Here is a 19,455-nt window from a genome sequence, read left to right on the forward strand (position 1 = left end):
TGTGATTTTCAAAATCGTCCTTTAGGACGTAAGCTTAAGTTTTCTGATTAAGTTGTTATCTGTTGCGAACTCGTGGATTCCTAGTAGCGATTTCCGGCACCTATGCCTGGGGGCTTGTTTCCGCGGTTATGGACGGACTGCCATTGGGCTTCGTCGCCGCTGGCGAGCGTTTCCGGCTAAGGTTTTCCGGCTCGTGGAAGGTCAAGCGGGCAAGCCGGAAAATAACGAAGTCAGCACTTGCTTTCCGACATAAAACGAAGCATGCACATAATACTTAACGGATAGCAGGATAAGTGTTTCCGCCCCATGCATAATCGTTTCGTTCCTAGCTACTTAAGAATTTAAAGTCTTATTACAAACCCTCGCTGGGGCCAAAATGATGCAACTTGTTTCATTGTTTCAAACAGGAACTCTACTCGGAGTCCTCCTCTTCAGATTGCTGGTAGCTGGAGCCGTCGTCGCTGCCGCCAGATCCGGCTTCAGAGTCGTCTCCAGAGTTTTCTCCGGAGTGCTCGCTGCTGGACCCGGATCCTTCCCCATAATACTCTGGCTCGCCTGCTTCCTCCTCTGCATCGGAAAAACCTTCGGGCAGATTGTGCTGCTTGTACCAGAACGAGTGATCCACTCGCCTGACAAACAGCTCTTCATAGCCTTCAGTTTCCGCGAGGAGGGCGCTCATGTCGGAACTCTCGGGGGCTCCGCGTGCAACTTGCGCCAGGTTGAGTGAGGGGAAGAAAGCCTTGCAGGTGGCCAAGACTAAGGAGGCGGCTCCGCGTGCTGAAGACTTCTGCCAGTCCTTGATGAACTCCGGCACCTGTCGCATGAGTTTGGTCATCGTGTCGATGACTGTGGTTTTGGCCTTCTTCAGCGACAGAGCCGTGGCGATTCCGCGACAGGCTCCAAACAGCGCATCAATTGAGATCCGCGCTTCATCGTACGCCTCCGTCCTCGTCAGGTTTGAGTCCTTTGTCCACTCAAAGCCGAGGCTTGCTGTGAAAGAGAGAGATTCAGTTCCGTCAGAGAAAACATGCAAGGTGGTCGGAGCAACGACACGGAAAAATGCTTACGAAAGATAAGCTTGTCAATGGCTTCCGCCTCCGCTTCTAGGGCTTTGTTCTTGGCAATTATGGAGATCACGCGGCCTTGGCTTTTCTCCAGCTTGTCGATCAGTTCCGCCTTCTCACGGGCATGCTTCTCGGAGAGCTCCTTCCTCGCCTCAGTCTCTTTGCTTGAAGATTCTTTCATGAAGTTTTGGAGGGACTCGTTCTCCGCCTCAAGCACCTTGACCTTGGCGGATAGTTCATCAAGCGAGGAATGCTTGGCAGTTTCTTCTGAAAGCAGAATTGAACATGTTATGCACCCTGAACAACTGTCAGCACAAAAAAAAAGTAAAGATCCGGATCTCGTACCTTGAAGTCGGGTCTCAAGCAGCTGGATAGCCTTTCGGCTATTTTCCGCGTGTTCGCGCAGTCCCTCGATCTCCTTGATTTGCTCCAGCACGTGAATGCGCAAATCTTCGTGCAGTTTCCGCGTGGACTGAGAAGCAGCAGAGAGTTAGTGGGATATTAAAATCTGGGGGGCTAGCGAAGATTTCAAAGGCTTGGATAAACATTTCAAATTTCCGCCTAACAGTACATTTGGAGAAAGCATCGGCTAATACATGTTACACGGAACTATATCACCCAATGCTTGGGGGCTAGTATTACCTGCCGCACTTCCTTGTGCTTGGCGAAAAATTCCTTCAGGCTGTCCTCCAGTTCCGCGAGATAACCCACCTCCTCTTCCGGCTTCCCCCATACCTTATTCAGCATGGCGGAAACTTCCGCGTGACGCTCGGCGAGGGAAAGTTTTTGGAGGGATGAAGTTGGCTCGAGGCTGACTCGGGTCGCATTGGTAACTTGGAGGAGCTTGACCTTTTGCTCTTGCTCTTCCTCAGTAGGTCCCGCGAAAGCGGAACTTGGTTGATCTGGTGGAAGAGTGGGTGAGGAGGTCCCCTGGGTGGAGTCGCCATGGTGGGCAGGGTCTTCCGGAAGGTCATCAAGGTTAATGATGTCCTTCGGATCCGGCTTGCTGGCAGATGAAGCTTTAGGCGGAACTTCCACCTCAGGAGTGATAGGGAAGGAAGCCGGAGATGGTTTGGCCTTCTTCTTAAGGACCCTTGGGGCCTTGGGAGGCTGGCTTCCGGAACTTCAGGAAAACATACAAATATAAGAGCGAGTGTTAAACCAGAACTTGGGTCTCGGAAGAAGACGCTTACCCGGAAGGCTTGAAAAAGTGCTGGATGGCAGGCTGCCCCTTGTTGCTGGTATTAATCAGCGCGAGGCGCTTCTTTTCCGCCTCAACTTTCCGGGTAGCCGCGATGCTGAGCGTTTCGCGGGGGCGTTTCGCGTGAGGGCTGGAAGGGGCTGGCTTCTTCCTCTTCGCGGGACGTGGAGCTTCAGGAGCTTCCGCCTCTGACGTGGCTTCCGGATCCGCGTGGCCGGTGGATGGGACTCGGAGGAGAGTTCCGAGTTGATTTTCCTCAAGCGCCTCGAGCTAGTTCAAAGTTACACTTAGCCAAAAGTTTGAAGAAAAGCGATAAACCAAAGTCAAGACGACGTACCGCAGTTCCGGATCCCTCCGTGTGGATGTCTTTGTTGCATACGTGAACGTGGAGTTCACGTGGGATTTTGATGAGGACCCGGATCCTCTTGTCGATGGCGTCGGCGGAGAGATTGTCCTTGGTGGCGCGTATTGGATCGTCGCGCCCTGTGTGTTCAAACATCAGGCGATCCCTGTGTTGCAGCGGCTGGATCCGCTTCGTGAACCAGGAAAGGGTTAAGTCTTTTCCCGTCAGCCCCTCCTCCGTAAGCTTGCAGATCCGCCTGACAGCGCGGGTCAGCTGAGGCGAGTCGGAGAAGTGGGGGCAGTGCGTCCATGATGGAAGCTCGGTGGCGGGGCAGTTCTTGAATGGCGGCAGCTTCCTGTCACTCGCGGGGTCGGAGACGTCCTTCAAGTAGAAGAAACCCCCAGACCAGTACCTCGCGGATTCATGACGGTCGGTAGGGGGGTAGACGCGGCCCGGGCGGATGATGAAGGTGACAGATCCGCAAGTCGCCAACTCGGAAGTTTGGCGGATCTTCTCCTTCTTCACAGAAAAGTAGTATTGGAAGAGAGAAAGCTCTGGGGTTACCCGGAGGTGGCCTTCGCAGAGAGCGACGTGGTTGCTGATGGCGAGCACGCTGTTCGGAGATATGTTGTGGGGTTGGAGTCCGTATGTCTTCAGAATCTCCCGGAAGAAATCCGAAGGCGGAAACGAAAATCCGCGCTCCACCAGTGCCTTCGTCAGCACCATCTCGTCATCCCTTGGAGCCGGAGCTGGTTCGTTTGGAACTGACCTCCAGCTTCCGGGTTGCAGGAAACCCTCCGCCTCGAGGTTCTTCAATTCCATCTCGGTGGTGGTACAGGGCCACCACTTTCCCTTAGCTTCGGAGTCGCGCTTCCGAGCTTTCGATTTCTTGGCAGCCTCTTCCGCCTGCTGCTCCGTCTGACCCGCCCCGGAGGTTCTTTCCGGGTGAGCTGAGGTCCCCTCAGTCTCCTTGCCGGAATCCTTTGAAGGATCCAGCCTCACTGGAGCGAAGGGAGGAGGGGCGGAGGAGATTGGCGTCGCCATGATCGGTTCCGAGGTCGGAGGCGGAGTTGTTGAAGACATCTGAAGAAAAAGAGTTTGGCGGAAACTTTCCTTAGTCGGATCCCACTTCGTCTTCCCCAAATTCATCCCTACCAACTACGGCGCGAAGTTGGAGCTCGAGGACTTACCGTAATGGTGCGTGCGGTGGTCGGAGTGGCCGGCGGCGAGTTTTCCGCGCGGTGGTTCGCCGGAGTTAAGAACACGAAGAACACTGCGGCGGAGGGCCCGCTCCGACGATGTTCCGGTGACTTTCCGGCAGGTTCCGGCGCGGCGGAGAAAAGGCTCACGGGCGGCGCTCGGCAGAGAGGTGAGAAGGGGGTGAATGAGGGGTAAAGGGGTCGACGGCTGATATTTATAGGCTGAGGGGATAAGATTCGTGTTCCGCATCCTGTGGTCGGAACGCAAGCGTCGCACCGTTGGATGCGTGACACGTGTCCCAAACCCTAGCGGTAAAAATGGCTAGAGATAAGTTACCGCGCGAATCGCGCGAAAATGGCGCCAGAATTGGCGGAACCGTTTGAGTCTTTTAAGATTCCGGGTAATTGCGTGAAGATAAGTTGGCTCTCGTTCGCGAGCAGGGAGTAACCCGGAAATGTTCTTTGGAACGTCGATGGATGAAGTCCCGCAGGATGAGAGCATTTTCCGGCTGTAAGTTGGAAAAAGAAGAAAATGCAAAGTTGGAGCTCTTCAAGTTTCTCCGCGTTGCCGACGATGCCGGAAACCTAAGGAGCAAGCATGGCGGAAACTGCAGGCGAAACTCGGAGAGCTCTGGGGGCTACTGTTGTGGGTATACTTCATGGGTGTACCATCGACAGTGCCTAGATCCGGCAAGCCCGGGTGGCCCATAGACGGTGATGAGGCATGTGGCCCATCGGGCGGCCCAGTTGCTGTTGATCATGAAGGAAGTCCAGCCCAGGATCAGTAAGCCGGATCCGTACCGACATAGGAGTAACCCGGATCCATGGAGGCCCATGAGGAACCCGGATCCAGTACGACGTGTATGGAAGGCGGATCCGTGACGTGCACGGCAAGATATTGTACCGTAGTTAGGCTATCTGTAATCCGGCTAGGACTCTCCATGTAAACCCTAGATCCGTGCGCCTTTATAAGCCGGATCCCGGGAGCCCTGGAGGCACAACCACAACTCATTGTAACAACGCGAAAGCGCCCAGATAATTCCAGACAAGCAGCAGTAGGCCCTATCATCGTGCGGGTGTTCCGAAGCTGGGTAACTCGCGTACCACCGTCCCGAGAGCACTCCGCCCTATGGCCCCTACTTCTTCTCCCCCTCGTGAGGATCCCTCCTCCGAGGTACCGTCGATTAGGCAACGACAGAGTCAGTATGACCAACGCCGGCGATCCAGCGATGATGATGAAAGAGATCGTTTGGCTAGAGAAGCCAGAAGACATCGTCGGCATGATCGCGATGAGGAGGAGTGCGAGCGCCGTGCCAAGGAAAAGACAAGGGAGCAAGGCGATGAAGATAGGCATTGGGACTGCCCCTTCTTCAGACACTGCTGGGATTCAGGAATGAGCCGATTGCCCACAATCGGCAATTGCCCAGAATGCAACCAGAAGAAGAAGGAGGCAGCCAACGTTTCCGTGTTCAAACGTCTAGGGCCTCTCCCAACGCAAAGCAAACGCGCTGAGTCCCCTCGGTTGGAAGATCTCGAGGATTCAGAAGACGAGGGAGAAGAAGAAGAAGACAGGTACCACCAGCCAAGGTGGTGCCCTGATGGACTCAGCCGTTCCCAAAAGCGCAGGGTTCAGCGATTGCGCGGCTTGGAGGAAGCCGAAAGGTTATACCTGCATACGCTAAGGAAGGCGCGACCTGATCTGGCTGCGAAAGTTCAGCGAACCCTGGATAAAGAGGGTCGACCACGGAAAATGGGATGGCGCCCCAAGCAGAGGAAAGCCGATGATGAAACATCGGCTGGCACAAACATGGTGCTCGTCCTTCTGATGGAGCTTAGTGCTCCAGGATTACACGATGCACTCAAGGTGGACGACAGCGAGCGCATCGACATGACAAAGGACGAGGTTGGGCTGGTCTTATCCACCGGCCTGACCGTGTAGCAAGAACAAACCGATGAGCAAACGTGGAGAGGCCGATCCTTGGGATCGGCCCCAAGGATCTATGAAGGAACATTACAGAGCCTTCATTGAGCGCTTCAATCAATATGGAGGCCGATTCCAGCAATCGGCCAAAATTATCCTCACCGCATGTTCTGCTTGTGTTCAACATTGATCCCACCGGAACCGACGTACAAATTACAGAGCCGATATCTGCAATTACCTGACAGATTCGGCTCGGGGGGCACCTAAACCAGATGAACATGTGAACATGTGTACAGTGGAACATTGGGGGCCGATTAGAAAAATCAGCCAGTAAAAAAAATATATATTTATATACTCATAGTGGGTATACAGCCGATGCATGGCCATCGACTCAAGATGTACAGCTGATGTAAGCAGTTGTTGAGTTACAAGGAGAGGCCCTACTAGATGAATTCCTTCTCAAAGACCTCCAACTCCTTCTGCAAGACTTCAAGTGCAGCAGTGCCAGTGTAAGCATGCAGATCAGGTTAAGGGTGAGTCCAACAAAGGGAGCATACCTATCCTAGAAGCATGAGCACAGCCGATAACGAATCAAGCGGCTATGGCATTTTTGCCTGGCGTGGATTAAGGTGGCGGCTTGGTCAATGTCACTTTCAGAGGTTGTTGCGTCGCTTCCCTGCCACGTTTTGATGAAAACTGAAGAGGCTCGGGGGGCAGCTCGCCTTGAAAAATCTTTGCTCTGGAGAGCCGATTTGGTTGGAATCGGTTGGTTCTGCATTATAACTTGGAGGCCGATGGTAACACATTTGGCTGATTCGTCACTGTTCTCGCCTTGGATGAGGCTTGGGAGGCAGCTCGCCCGAAAAGTTCTTGGCCCTGGAAAGCCAATTTGGTTGCAATCGGCTGGCTCTGCATCGCAATTGTCCTGAAGGGTGGTGCTTTTGTTACAGAATTATCAGTTTCAGCATCCAAGCTGATTCAGCGACAGTCCCAGGGTTCTCTTAAAGACGCCTGCTCAAAACCAAGTCGCAGGCCTGCTACGATCGGTTGTGCCAAATGCTGTCGTCATCAGCCTGTCTAGCAGATTATCGTAAGGGACCGATGTGTTGCCGTCAGTCATTGAGCATTGATTAGGCTAACGGTCGACAAGGTCAGATGAGGAGAAATTGGCTAAATCAGCATAAAGGACATCGGCAAAATCAAAGGAAGTTTCATTAATAATAAGATTTCTTACAAAGAGAAGCCGATTGTTCAACAAAAGGGAACAGATTACTACTGCTAACCCTATGCTAGTAAATCCCTAATCTAAGGGCTGTTGTTGTCTTCACCGTCGCTGGGATAGCTGCCGTCATTGCTGCTGTCGATGAGTTCCTCGTTGCTGCTACTGTGACCTTCAGCAGAGGCTTGTTCCTCATCATCATCATTGTCTTCGTCTGACCAAGCCCAGCCCCGGATGCGCTTTGGCGGTGGTTCGTCGGAGGAGGTGTCGTCCTCCTGTTCCTTCTTCAAGTCGGAGGAGATGTCTTCGTCTTCGTCATCATCTTCTTCTTCTTTGGTGACAGAGGTGAATTTACCCCGGAAGGGAGGGTCGTCGTCGTCGCTCTCCGCCTCCAGTACTCCGTCAACCAGGTACCGGAGGTCATCTTCCCCGTCGGTTAGGGGCATGGCCCCATCTGACCAGACGAGGACCTCGCCCTCTGGCACGAAATCGAAGTCCCACTCCCGCTTGTCCCAATGCTTGGGAGCACACCGGTTGTACGCCTCCATCTGGTCGTGCTCTGGAATCGACTCGCTTGAGGAAAAGGATTGGAGAGAAACGGAAGAGGAGGAAGAAGATGACATTGCTACAGGGGAAGAGGGTTTTTTGGTGCCGATAGCTAGAACAGAGGAAGGGGATGAAGAGGGCTAATCGATCGGCACGGTTAAATAATGAGGAGCCTGGTGGAGATTTAATGCCATTGCAGTTTCCGAGGAGGTGATGCTAAAGCTATCGAATTTTGCAGAGAAGCTGAGAAGACAGGGCATCATGATGAAGGATACTGCAACTGTTCTGCTCTGCCACGACATGACCCTTCGAAGGAAAAACAGAGTGGTTTTGAAATTATCATTATCAAAACCAGGGGGGCATGTGTTATCACCAGGATTTGACCGAGTCAGAGGTGGGCCGCGATCAAGATGGATTTTAAGAATATACATGGAAGAAATACGTGAATCGGCCTTATATGTAAAGTTTGGGCTAGTTTGCCCTTGTATCTGTAATATAGTAGATCGCATCTTAGATTAGAAAATAGAGTTCGACCCGTGCACGGTTAGGTGCACGCCATGAATTAGAAAGTCCCCTGGACTATAAATATGTATCTAGGGTTTATGAAATAAACAACAACCAACGTTCAACCACAAATCAATCTCGGCGCATCGCCAACTCCTTCGTCTCGAGGGTTTCTACCGGTAAGCATCATGCTGCCTAGATCGCATCTTGCGATCTAGGCAGCACAAGCTTATTACGTTGTTCATGCGTTGCTCGTACTGAAGCCTTTTTGATGGCGCGCAACGTAGTTATCTTAGATATGTTAGGGTTAGCATTGTTCTTCGTATCATATGCTATCGTAGTGCAAACCCTTGCATATCTAGCCGCCCTTACACCTATCTTAGGTGTTGGGGCGGCACCCCGCTTGATCATTATTTAGTAGATCCGATCCGTTACGGTTGCTCCTTGTTCTTCAAGGATTAGTTTAATATCTGCAATAGTTAGGCCTTACAAAGGGTTGGAGGATCCAGCGGCACGTAGGGTGTCATTTGCTAGTCCTAGACAGGATGTTCCGGGGATCAACCTCGTGTTGGTTTTTAGGCCTTGTCTAGGATCGGCTTACGATCACCGTGCTTGGCCGCGAGGCCCAATCGTGAGTAGGATGATCCGATTATGCGGTGAAAACCCTAAATCGTCGTAGATCGCTTTAGCTTTATCTTGATCAAGCAGGACCACCATATATTCGTGCACCTCGTACGAATCATGGGTGGATCGGCTCCTTGAGCCGATTCACGGGATAACCTGAGGGCCGATCGAGGCTCGTATTTAATGTTTACGTGTATGCCATGCAGGAAACTAAGCGAGGCATCTCCATCACCTTCCTGACCAGGTATAGGTCAGGTGGCACGCCCTTGCATCAGCAACGGACGTGTGTACCAGAGGCTTTGCGGGCCGTCGCTCGGAGGGACCAGGGCCAGCCGCAGCCCTAAGTTGTTCCCGGCTCTACTGTGTTGCCCGTCGCTGCCCGCCGGTGGGTTTTGACCGCAACAATAAGATAGAGTTTAGGGGTTAGGGGTATAGATACATGATTTGTCTTGTTTGAATATGTGTCTAGACCTTGTTTATCAACTTTAATGCTTACTATATGACATAAGAACACTATGTGCTTTAATTTGGTTTTTAATTTTTATAATTTTTTTTGAATTTTGATGCACATTTTGAATCTTGGTCAAATCCTAGGTTTGACCGAGATTTGAACAAGTTTAAAACAAGAAAATAAAAGGTAAGCCCGCCATTTGGATCCTTCTTAGTCACTCTATAATGAAGCTTTTAGGGGGGTTGTTGAAAATGTAAGCATGTATCCTTCTTAGTACGTCACACCACAATGAAGCTTTTGGGAGGGTTTTTGAAATGTCCATGTTTGAAACCCAAAACGACTTCTCTTCGTGCTTGACTTCATAATTAAGACAAAGTTTAGGGTTAGGGGTAGATACATGATTTTCCTGGTTTGAATATGTCTACACTTTGTTTATCAACTTGAGTGCTTACTATATGGCATATATAAGAAGCTAGGCTATGTGCTTTGGTTTTTCATTTTTTTTTTGAATTTTTATGCCCATTTGAATCTTGGTCAAATCCTAGGTACGTACGGTTTGACCAAGATTTGAACATGTTTAAAACATGAAAATAAAAGGTAAGCATGGATCCTTCTTCGTCACTCTAAAATGAAGCTTTTGGGAGGTTTTTGAAATTTCCATGTTTGAAACCCAAAACCACTTCTCTTCATGCTTGGCTTTGTAAGATAGAGTTTAGGGTTTGGGGTAGATACGTACATGATTTTTCTAAGTATTTTTACGCCCATTTGAATCTTCGTCAAATCCTAAGTTTGACCAAGATTTGAACAAGTTTAAAACATGAAAATGAAAAGGGTAAGCCTGGATCCTTGTTTAGGGTTAGGGGGTAGATACATGATTTTTGTGGTTTGAATATGCCAGACCTTGTTTATCACCTTGAATGCTTACTATATGACATAGGAAGACGGCGTGCTTTTGTTTTTTCTTTTTTTTTGATTTTTTTGAATTTTTATGCCCATTTGAATCTTGGTCAAGTCATAGGTTTGACCAAGATTTAAACATGTTTAAAACATGAAAATGAAAAAGTAACCCTGGATCCTTCTTAGTCACTCCAAAATGTACCAATTGATAAATGAGTTAACTTGGCTTCATGGAAAAAATAATGTCATGTAAATGATTTAACTTGGCTTTCGTACCCTTGAATCCATAGGAAACTTTGTATAAATGTAGTAGTATAATAATCAACCGAGTTTTTACATCAACAGGTCTGTCACTTACGTGTGGTGCCCATGCGTGAGGTCCCACACTTCAGTGAGCACAAGTCACGTGCAATAGGTACGCAAACTCCCAGCCATTTTCTTTGTCAAGAGAAGACGCATCAGGATGCGTATCGGAAGTATGTGGGTCCTTCTGGATCCTTCGGTTGTCCCACTCACAAAAAAAACAAATCTCTCTCATTCTCGGCCTCGCTCGACTCGCTCGCTCGCTCGCTCGCTCCTGCTCACTGACAAACCCTGCACAAAAGTCAACATCATCACACGAAAAAGGGGAGACACCATAATTCTCTCCCTTCTTCTCTCCTTCCGAGTGATCCCTCTTCCTCCGAGTTTCACTCGACGGGCAAACACACATGTGCTGCATAGTAATAATAAAAAAGTAGAAAAATCGACCTACGAATCTATGATTAAATATGTTAAACTAGGGTTTTGCCCACTACTACAGATCAAGTTCAAAAATATCCAACTACTACTTCGATTTTGGGCTACTAATATAAAACTAAAATAAGTTGAACTAGTATTCCTCTAAAAAATCATTTTGGTATGCATTGTTTGATACTTTTCATAGCTATAGTGCATCACAAATTTATGATTTCATGCTTTGCTTTGCCAATTTCAATTTTTTCTAACCACCTTCTCTTTGATTTCAAATTTAGGTCAAACTATCGATGCCTACTATGTGTTCTACTTGAATTGGATGCAGCGTGCGCACATGTTTTGCCATTGTTTTGGGCTTCCACACATCTTTGGGGCATCCAAGTATTTAAGTTACCTTGTTTTTTGAATTGTAATTCATACCCTTCCTCCCAATTTTTATGCCCATTTGAATCTTGGTCAAATCCTAAGTTTGACCAAGATTTGAACAAGTTTAAAACATGAAAATGAAAAGGTAAGCCTGAATCCTTCTTAGTCACTCTAAAATGAGAAGCTTTTGGGAGTTTTTTGAAATTTCCATGTTTGAAACCCAAAACCACTTCTCTTCATGCTTGACTTCATAAGACAGAGTTAATTTAGGGTTAGGGGGTAGATACATGATTTGTCTAGTTTGTTGTTTAGACCTTGTTTATCAACTCGAATGCTTACTATATGACATAATAATACTATGTGCTTTGGTTTTCATTTTTTTGATTTTTTCTGAATTTTTATGCCCATTTGATCTTGGTCAAATCCTAGGCTTAACCAATATTTAAACAAGTTTAAAACATGAAAATGAAAAGGTAAGCCTGTATCCTTCTTAATTAGTCACTCCAAAATGAAGCTTTTGGGAAGGTTTTTGAAATTTCCATGTTTGAAATCCAAAACGACTTCTCTTCGTGCTTGACTTCATAAGACAAAGTTTAGGGCTAGGGGTAGAAACATGATTTTTCTGGTTTGAATATGTCTAGACCTTGTTTATGAACTTGAGTGCTTACGTACTATATGACATAAGAAGGCTATATGCTTTGGTTTTTCATTTTTTTTGAAATTTTATGCCCATTTTTGAATCTTGATCAAATCCTAGGTACGGTTTGACCAAGATTTGAACAATTTTAAAACATGAAAATAAAAGGTAAGCCCGACCTGGATCCTTTAGTCACTCTAAAATGAAGCTTTTGGGGGTTCTTGAAATTTCCAAGTTTGAAACCCAAAACCACTTCTCTTCATGCTTGACTACATAAGACAGAGTTTAGGGTTAGGGGTAGATACATGATTTTTCTTGTTTGAATATATCTAGACCTTGTTTATATCAACTTTAATGCTAACTATATGACATAAGAAAACTATGTGCTTTGGTTTTTAATTTTTCTGATTTTTTATTTTGATGCACATTTGAATCTTTGTCAAATCCTAGGTTTGACCAAGATTTAAACAAGTATAAAACATGAAAATGAAAAGGGGAAGCCTGTATCCTTCTTAGTCACTCTAAAATGAAGTTTTTGGGATGTTCTTGAAATTTTCATGTTTGAAACCCAAAACCACTTCTCTTCATGCTTGACTTCATAAGATATAGTTTAGGGGCTAGGGGATAGATACATGATTTGCCTAGGTTTGAATATGCATGTCCAAACCTTGTTTAATTATCAACTTGAATGCTTAGTATATGACATAAGAAGACTATATGCTTTTGTTTTTCATTTTTCTGGTTATTTTTAAATTTTATGCCCATTTGAATCTTTTGGTCAAATCCTTGGTTTAATTTGACACGGATTTAAACAAGTTTAAAATATGAAAATGAAAAGGTGGTAAGCAGGCATGGATCCTTCTTATATATATTAGTCACTCTAAAATGAAGCTTTTGGGAGGTTTTTGAAATTTCCATGTTTGAAACCCAAAACCACTTCTCTTCATGTTGTTGACTTCATAAGATAGAGTTTAGGGGTTAGGGGTATAGATACATGATTTGTCTTGTTTGAATATGTGTCTAGACCTTGTTTATCAACTTTAATGCTTACTATATGACATAAGAACACTATGTGCTTTAATTTGGTTTTTAATTTTTATAAAAAAATTTGAATTTTGATGCACATTTGGAATCTTGGTCAAATCCTAGGTTTGACCGAGATTTGAACAAGTTTAAAACAAGAAAATAAAAGGTAAGCCCGCCAGACTGGATCCTTCTTAGTCACTCTATAATGAAGCTTTTAGGGGGGTTGTTGAAAATGTAAGCATGTATCCTTCTTAGTACGTCACACCACAATGAAGCTTTTGGGAGGGTTTTTGAAATGTCCATGTTTGAAACCCAAAACGACTTCTCTTCGTGCTTGACTTCATAATTAAGACAAAGTTTAGGGTTAGGGGTAGATACGTGATTTTCCTGGTTTGAATATGTATAGACGATGTTTATCAACTTGAGTGCTTACTATATGGCATATATAAGAAGCTAGGCTATGTGCTTTGGTTTTTCATTTTTTTTTTGAATTTTTATGCCCATTTGAATCTTGGTCAAATCCTAGGTACGTACGGTTTGACCAAGATTTGAACATGTTTAAAACATGAAAATAAAAGGTAAGCATGGATCCTTCTTAGTCACTCTAAAATGAAGCTTTTGGGAGGTTTTTGAAATTTCCATGTTTGAAACCCAAAACCACTTCTCTTCATGCTTGGCTTCGTAAGATAGAGTTTAGGGTTTGGGGTAGATACGTACATGATTTTTCTAAGTATTTTTACGCCCATTTGAATCTTCGTCAAATCCTAAGTTTGACCAAGATTTGAACAAGTTTAAAACATGAAAATGAAAAGGGTAAGCCTGGATCCTTGTTTAGGGTTAGGTTTTTGTGGTTTGAATATGCCAGACCTTGTTTATCACCTTGAATGCTTACTATATGACATAGGAAGAAGGCGTGCTTTTTTTTTTTGATTTTTTTTTGATTTTTTATGCCCATTTGAATCTTGGTCAAGTCATAGGTTTGACCAAGATTTAAACATGTTTAAAACATGAAAATGAAAAAGTAACCCTGGATCCTTCTTAGTCACTCCAAAATGTACCAATTGATAAATGAGTTAACTTGGCTTCATGGAAAAAATAATGTCATGTAAATGATTTAACTTGGCTTTCGTACCCTTGAATCCATAGGAAACTTTGTATAAATGTAGTAGTATAATAATCAACCGAGTTTTTACATCAACAGGTCTGTCACTTACGTGTGGTGCCCATGCGTGAGGTCCCACACTTCAGTGAGCACAAGTCACGTCCAATAGGTACGCAAACTCCCAGCCATTTTCTTTGTCAAGAGAAGACGCATCAGGATGCGTATCGGAAGTATGTGGGTCCTTCTGGATCCTTCGGTTGTCCCTCTCACAAAAAAAACAAATCTCTCTCATTCTCGGCCTCGCTCGACTCGCTCGCTCGCTCGCTCCTGCTCACTGACAAACCCTGCACAAAAGTCAACATCATCACACGAAAAAGGGGAGACACCATAATTCTCTCCCTTCTTCTCTCCTTCCGAGTGATCCCTCTTCCTCCGAGTTTCACTCGACGGGCAAACACACATGTGCTGCATAGTAATAATAAAAAAGTAGAAAAATCGACCTACGAATCTATGATTAAATATGTTAAACTAGGGTTTTGCCCACTACTACAGATCAAGTTCAAAAATATCCAACTACTACTTCGATTTTGGGCTACTAATATAAAACTAAAATAAGTTGAACTAGTATTCCTCTAAAAAATCATTTTGGTATGCATTGTTTGATACTTTTCATAGCTATAGTGCATCACAAATTTATGATTTCATGCTTTGCTTTGCCAATTTCGATTTTTTCTAACCACCTTCTCTTTGATTTCAAATTTAGGTCAAACTATCGATGCCTACTATGTGTTCTACTTGAATTGGATGCAGCGTGCGCACATGTTTTGCCATTGTTTTGGGCTTCCACACATCTTTGGGGCATCCAAGTATTTAAGTTACCTTGTTTTTTTGAATTGTAATTCATACCCTTCCTCCCAATTTTTATGCCCATTTGAATCTTGGTCAAATCCTAAGTTTGACCAAGATTTGAACAAGTTTAAAACATGAAAATGAAAAGGTAAGCCTGAATCCTTCTTAGTCACTCTAAAATGAGAAGCTTTTGGGAGTTTTTTGAAATTTCCATGTTTGAAACCCAAAACCACTTCTCTTCATGCTTGACTTCATAAGACAGAGTTAATTTAGGGTTAGGGGGTAGATACATGATTTGTCTAGTTTGTTGTTTAGACCTTGTTTATCAACTCGAATGCTTACTATATGACAAAATAATACTATGTGCTTTGGTTTTCATTTTTTTTTGATTTTTTCTGAATTTTTATGCCCATTTGATCTTGGTCAAATCCTAGGCTTAACCAATATTTAAACAAGTTTAAAACATGAAAATGAAAAGGTAAGCCTGTATCCTTCTTAATTAGTCACTCCAAAATGAAGCTTTTGGGAAGGTTTTTGAAATTTCCATGTTTGAAATCCAAAACGACTTCTCTTCGTGCTTGACTTCATAAGACAAAGTTTAGGGCTAGGGGTAGAAACATGATTTTTCTGGTTTGAATATGTCTAGACCTTGTTTATGAACTTGAGTGCTTACGTACTATATGACATAAGAAGGCCATATGCTTTGGTTTTTCATTTTTTTTGAAATTTTATGCCCATTTTTGAATCTTGATCAAATCCTAGGTACGGTTTGACCAAGATTTGAACAATTTTAAAACATGAAAATAAAAGGTAAGCCCGACCTGGATCCTTTAGTCACTCTAAAATGAAGCTTTTGGGGGGTTCTTGAAATTTCCAAGTTTGAAACCCAAAACCACTTCTCTTCATGCTTGACTACATAAGACAGAGTTTAGGGTTAGGGGTAGATACATGATTTTTCTTGTTTGAATATATCTAGACCTTGTTTATATCAACTTTAATGCTAACTATATGACATAAGAAAACTATGTGCTTTGGTTTTTAATTTTTCTGATTTTTTATTTTGATGCACATTTGAATCTTTGTCAAATCCTAGGTTTGACCAAGATTTAAACAAGTATAAAACATGAAAATGAAAAGGGGAAGCCTGTATCCTTCTTAGTCACTCTAAAATGAAGTTTTTGGGATGTTCTTGAAATTTTCATGTTTGAAACCCAAAACCACTTCTCTTCATGCTTGACTTCATAAGATATAGTTTAGGGGCTAGGGGATAGATACATGATTTCCCTAGGTTTGAATATGCATGTCCAAACCTTGTTTAATTATCAACTTGAATGCTTAGTATATGACATAAGAAGACTATATGCTTTTGTTTTTCATTTTTCTGGTTATTTTTAAATTTTATGCCCATTTGAATCTTTTGGTCAAATCCTTGGTTTAATTTGACACAGATTTAAACAAGTTTAAAATATGAAAATAAAAAGGTGGTAAGCAGGCATGGATCCTTCTTATATATATTAGTCACTCTAAAATGAAGCTTTTGGGAGGTTTTTGAAATTTCCATGTTTGAAACCCAAAACCACTTCTCTTCATGTTGTTGACTTCATAAGATAGAGTTTAGGGGTTAGGGGTATAGATACATGATTTGTCTTGTTTGAATATGTGTCTAGACCTTGTTTATCAACTTTAATGCTTACTATATGACATAAGAACACTATGTGCTTTAATTTGGTTTTTAATTTTTATAATTTTTTTTGAATTTTGATGCACATTTTGAATCTTGGTCAAATCCTAGGTTTGACCGAGATTTGAACAAGTTTAAAACAAGAAAATAAAAGGTAAGCCACTTAGACTGGATCCTTCTTAGTCACTCTATAATGAAGCTTTTAGGGGGGTTGTTGAAAATGTAAGCATGTATCCTTCTTAGTACGTCACACCACAATGAAGCTTTTGGGAGGGTTTTTGAAATGTCCATGTTTGAAACCCAAAACGACTTCTCTTCGTGCTTGACTTCATAATTAAGACAAAGTTTAGGGTTAGGGGTAGATACATGATTTTCCTGGTTTGAATATGTCTAGACTTTGTTTATCAACTTGAGTGCTTACTATATGGCATATATAAGAAGCTAGGCTATGTGCTTTGGTTTTTCATTTTTTTTTTGAATTTTTATGCCCATTTGAATCTTGGTCAAATCCTAGGTACGTACGGTTTGACAAAGATTTGAACATGTTTAAAACATGAAAATAAAAGGTAAGCATGGATCCTTCTTAGTCACTCTAAAATGAAGCTTTTGGGAGGTTTTTGAAATTTCCATGTTTGAAACCCAAAACCACTTCTCTTCATGCTTGGCTTCGTAAGATAGAGTTTAGGCTTTGGGGTAGATACGTACATGATTTTTCTAAGTATTTTTACGCCCATTTGAATCTTCGTCAAATCCTAAGTTTGACCAAGATTTGAACAAGTTTAAAACATGAAAATGAAAAGGGTAAGCCTGGATCCTTGTTTAGGGTTAGGGGGTAGATACATGATTTTTGTGGTTTGAATATGCCAGACCTTGTTTATCACCTTGAATGCTTACTATATGACATAGGAAGACCGCGTGCTTTTGTTTTTTCCTTTTATTGATTATTTTTTGAATTTTTATGCCCATTTGAATCTTGGTCAAGTCATAGGTTTGACCAAGATTTAAACATGTTTAAAACATGAAAATGAAAAAGTAACCCTGGATCCTTCTTAGTCACTCCAAAATGTACCAATTGATAAATGAGTTAACTTGGCTTCATGGAAAAAATAATGTCATGTAAATGATTTAACTTGGCTTTCGTACCCTTGAATCCATAGGAAACTTTGTATAAATGTAGTAGTATAATAATCAACTGAGTTTTTACATCAACAGGTCTGTCACTTACATGTGGTGCCCATGCGTGAGGTCCCACACTTCAGTGAGCACAAGTCACGTGCAATAGGTACGCAAACTCCCAGCCATTTTCTTTGTCAAGAGAAGACGCATCAGGATGCGTATCGGAAGTATGTGGGTCCTTCTGGATCCTTCGGTTGTCCCTCTCACAAAAAAAAACAAATCTCTCTCATTCTCGGCCTCGCTCGACTCGCTCGCTCGCTCCTGCTCACTGACAAACCCTGCACAAAAGTCAACATCATCACACGAAAAAGGGGAGACACCATAATTCTCTCCCTTCTTCTCTCCTTCCGAGTGATCCCTCTTCCTCCGAGTTTCACTCGACGGGCAAACACACATGTGCTGCATACTAATAATAAAAAAGTAGAAAAATCGACCTACGAATCTATGATTAAATATGTTAAACTAGGGTTTTGCCCACTACTACAGATCAAGTTCAAAAATATCCAACTACTACTTCGATTTTGGGCTACTAATATAAAACTAAAATAAGTTGAACTAGTATTCCTCTAAAAAATCATTTTGGAATGCATTGTTTGATACTTTTCATAGCTATAGTGCATCACAAATTTATGATTTCATGCTTTGCTTTGCCAATTTCGATTTTTTCTAACCACCTTCTCTTTGATTTCAAATTTAGGTCAAACTATCGATGCTTACTATATGACATAATAATACTATGTGCTTTGGTTTTCATTTTTTTTTGATTTTTTCTGAATTTTTATGCCCATTTGATCTTGGTCAAATCCAAGGCTTAACCAAGATTTGAACAATTTTAAAACATGAAAATAAAAGGTAAGCCCGACCTGGATCCTTTAGTCACTCTAAAATGAAGCTTTTGGGGGGTTCTTGAAATTCCAAGTTTGAAACCCAAAACCACGTACTTCTCTTCATGCTTGACTACATAAGACATACAAAGTTTAGGGTTAGGGGTAGATACATGATTTTTCTTGTTTGAATATATCTAGACCTTGTTTATATCAACTTTAATGCTAACTATATGACATAAGAAAACTATGTGCTTTGGTTTTTAATTTTTCTAATTTTTTATTTTGATGCACATTTGAATCTTTGTCAAATCCTAGGTTTGACCAAGATTTAAACAAGTATAAAACATGAAAATGAAAAGGGGAAGCCTGTATCCTTCTTAGTCACTCTAAAATGAAGTTTTTGGGATGTTCTTGAAATTTTCATGTTTGAAACCCAAAACCACTTCTCTTCATGCTTGACTTCATAAGATAGAGTTTAGGGGCTAGGGGATAGATACATGATTTGCCTAGGTTTGATTATGCATGTCCAAACCTTGTTTATCAACTTGAATGCTTACTATATGACATAAGAAGACTATGTGCTTTTTTTTTCATTTTTCTGGTTATTTTTAAAAAATTTATGCCCATTTGAATCTTTTGGTCAAATCCTTGGTTTAATTTGACACGGATTAATTTAAACAAGTTTAAAATATGAAAATGAAAAGGTGGTAAGCAGGCATGGATCCTTCTTATATATATTAGTCACTCTAAAATGAAGCTTTTGGGAGGTTTTTGAAATTTCCATGTTTGAAACCCAAAACCACTTCTCTTCATGCATGTTGTTGACTTCATAAGATAGAGTTTAGGGGTTAGGGGTATAGATACATGATTTGTCTTGTTTGAATATGTGTCAAGACCTTGTTTATCAACTTTAATGCTTACTATATGACATAAGAACACTATGTGCTTTAATTTGGTTTTTAATTTTTATATTTTTTTTGAATTTTGATGCACATTTTGAATCTTGGTCAAATCCTAGGTTTGAACGAGATTTGAACAAGTTTAAAACAATAAAATAAAAGGTAAGCCCGCCAGACTGGATCCTTCT

The 19,455-nt window shown here is 43.0% G+C and overlaps 1 protein-coding gene across 1 annotated transcript in view; it reads right to left on the reverse strand.

The window, feature by feature from the left end:
• Positions 1-317: 317 nt before the first annotated feature.
• LOC127338371 (uncharacterized) overlaps positions 318-19,455 on the reverse strand; it is a 104,037-nt gene continuing 84,899 nt past the window's right edge. Inside the window, exons 2-4 of the mRNA XM_051364510.2 lie at positions 1,410-1,536; positions 1,068-1,331; positions 318-990 (exon numbers count right to left, since the gene is read on the reverse strand). Of these exons, the coding sequence (XP_051220470.2) occupies positions 413-990; positions 1,068-1,331; positions 1,410-1,536 (969 nt within the window). The 3' untranslated portion in view covers positions 318-412. The remainder of the gene's footprint in view (positions 991-1,067; positions 1,332-1,409; positions 1,537-19,455) is intronic.

The sequence above is a fragment of the Lolium perenne genome, chromosome 3 (genome assembly GCF_019359855.2).
Source record: "Lolium perenne isolate Kyuss_39 chromosome 3, Kyuss_2.0, whole genome shotgun sequence".
NCBI lineage: Eukaryota > Viridiplantae > Streptophyta > Magnoliopsida > Poales > Poaceae > Lolium > Lolium perenne.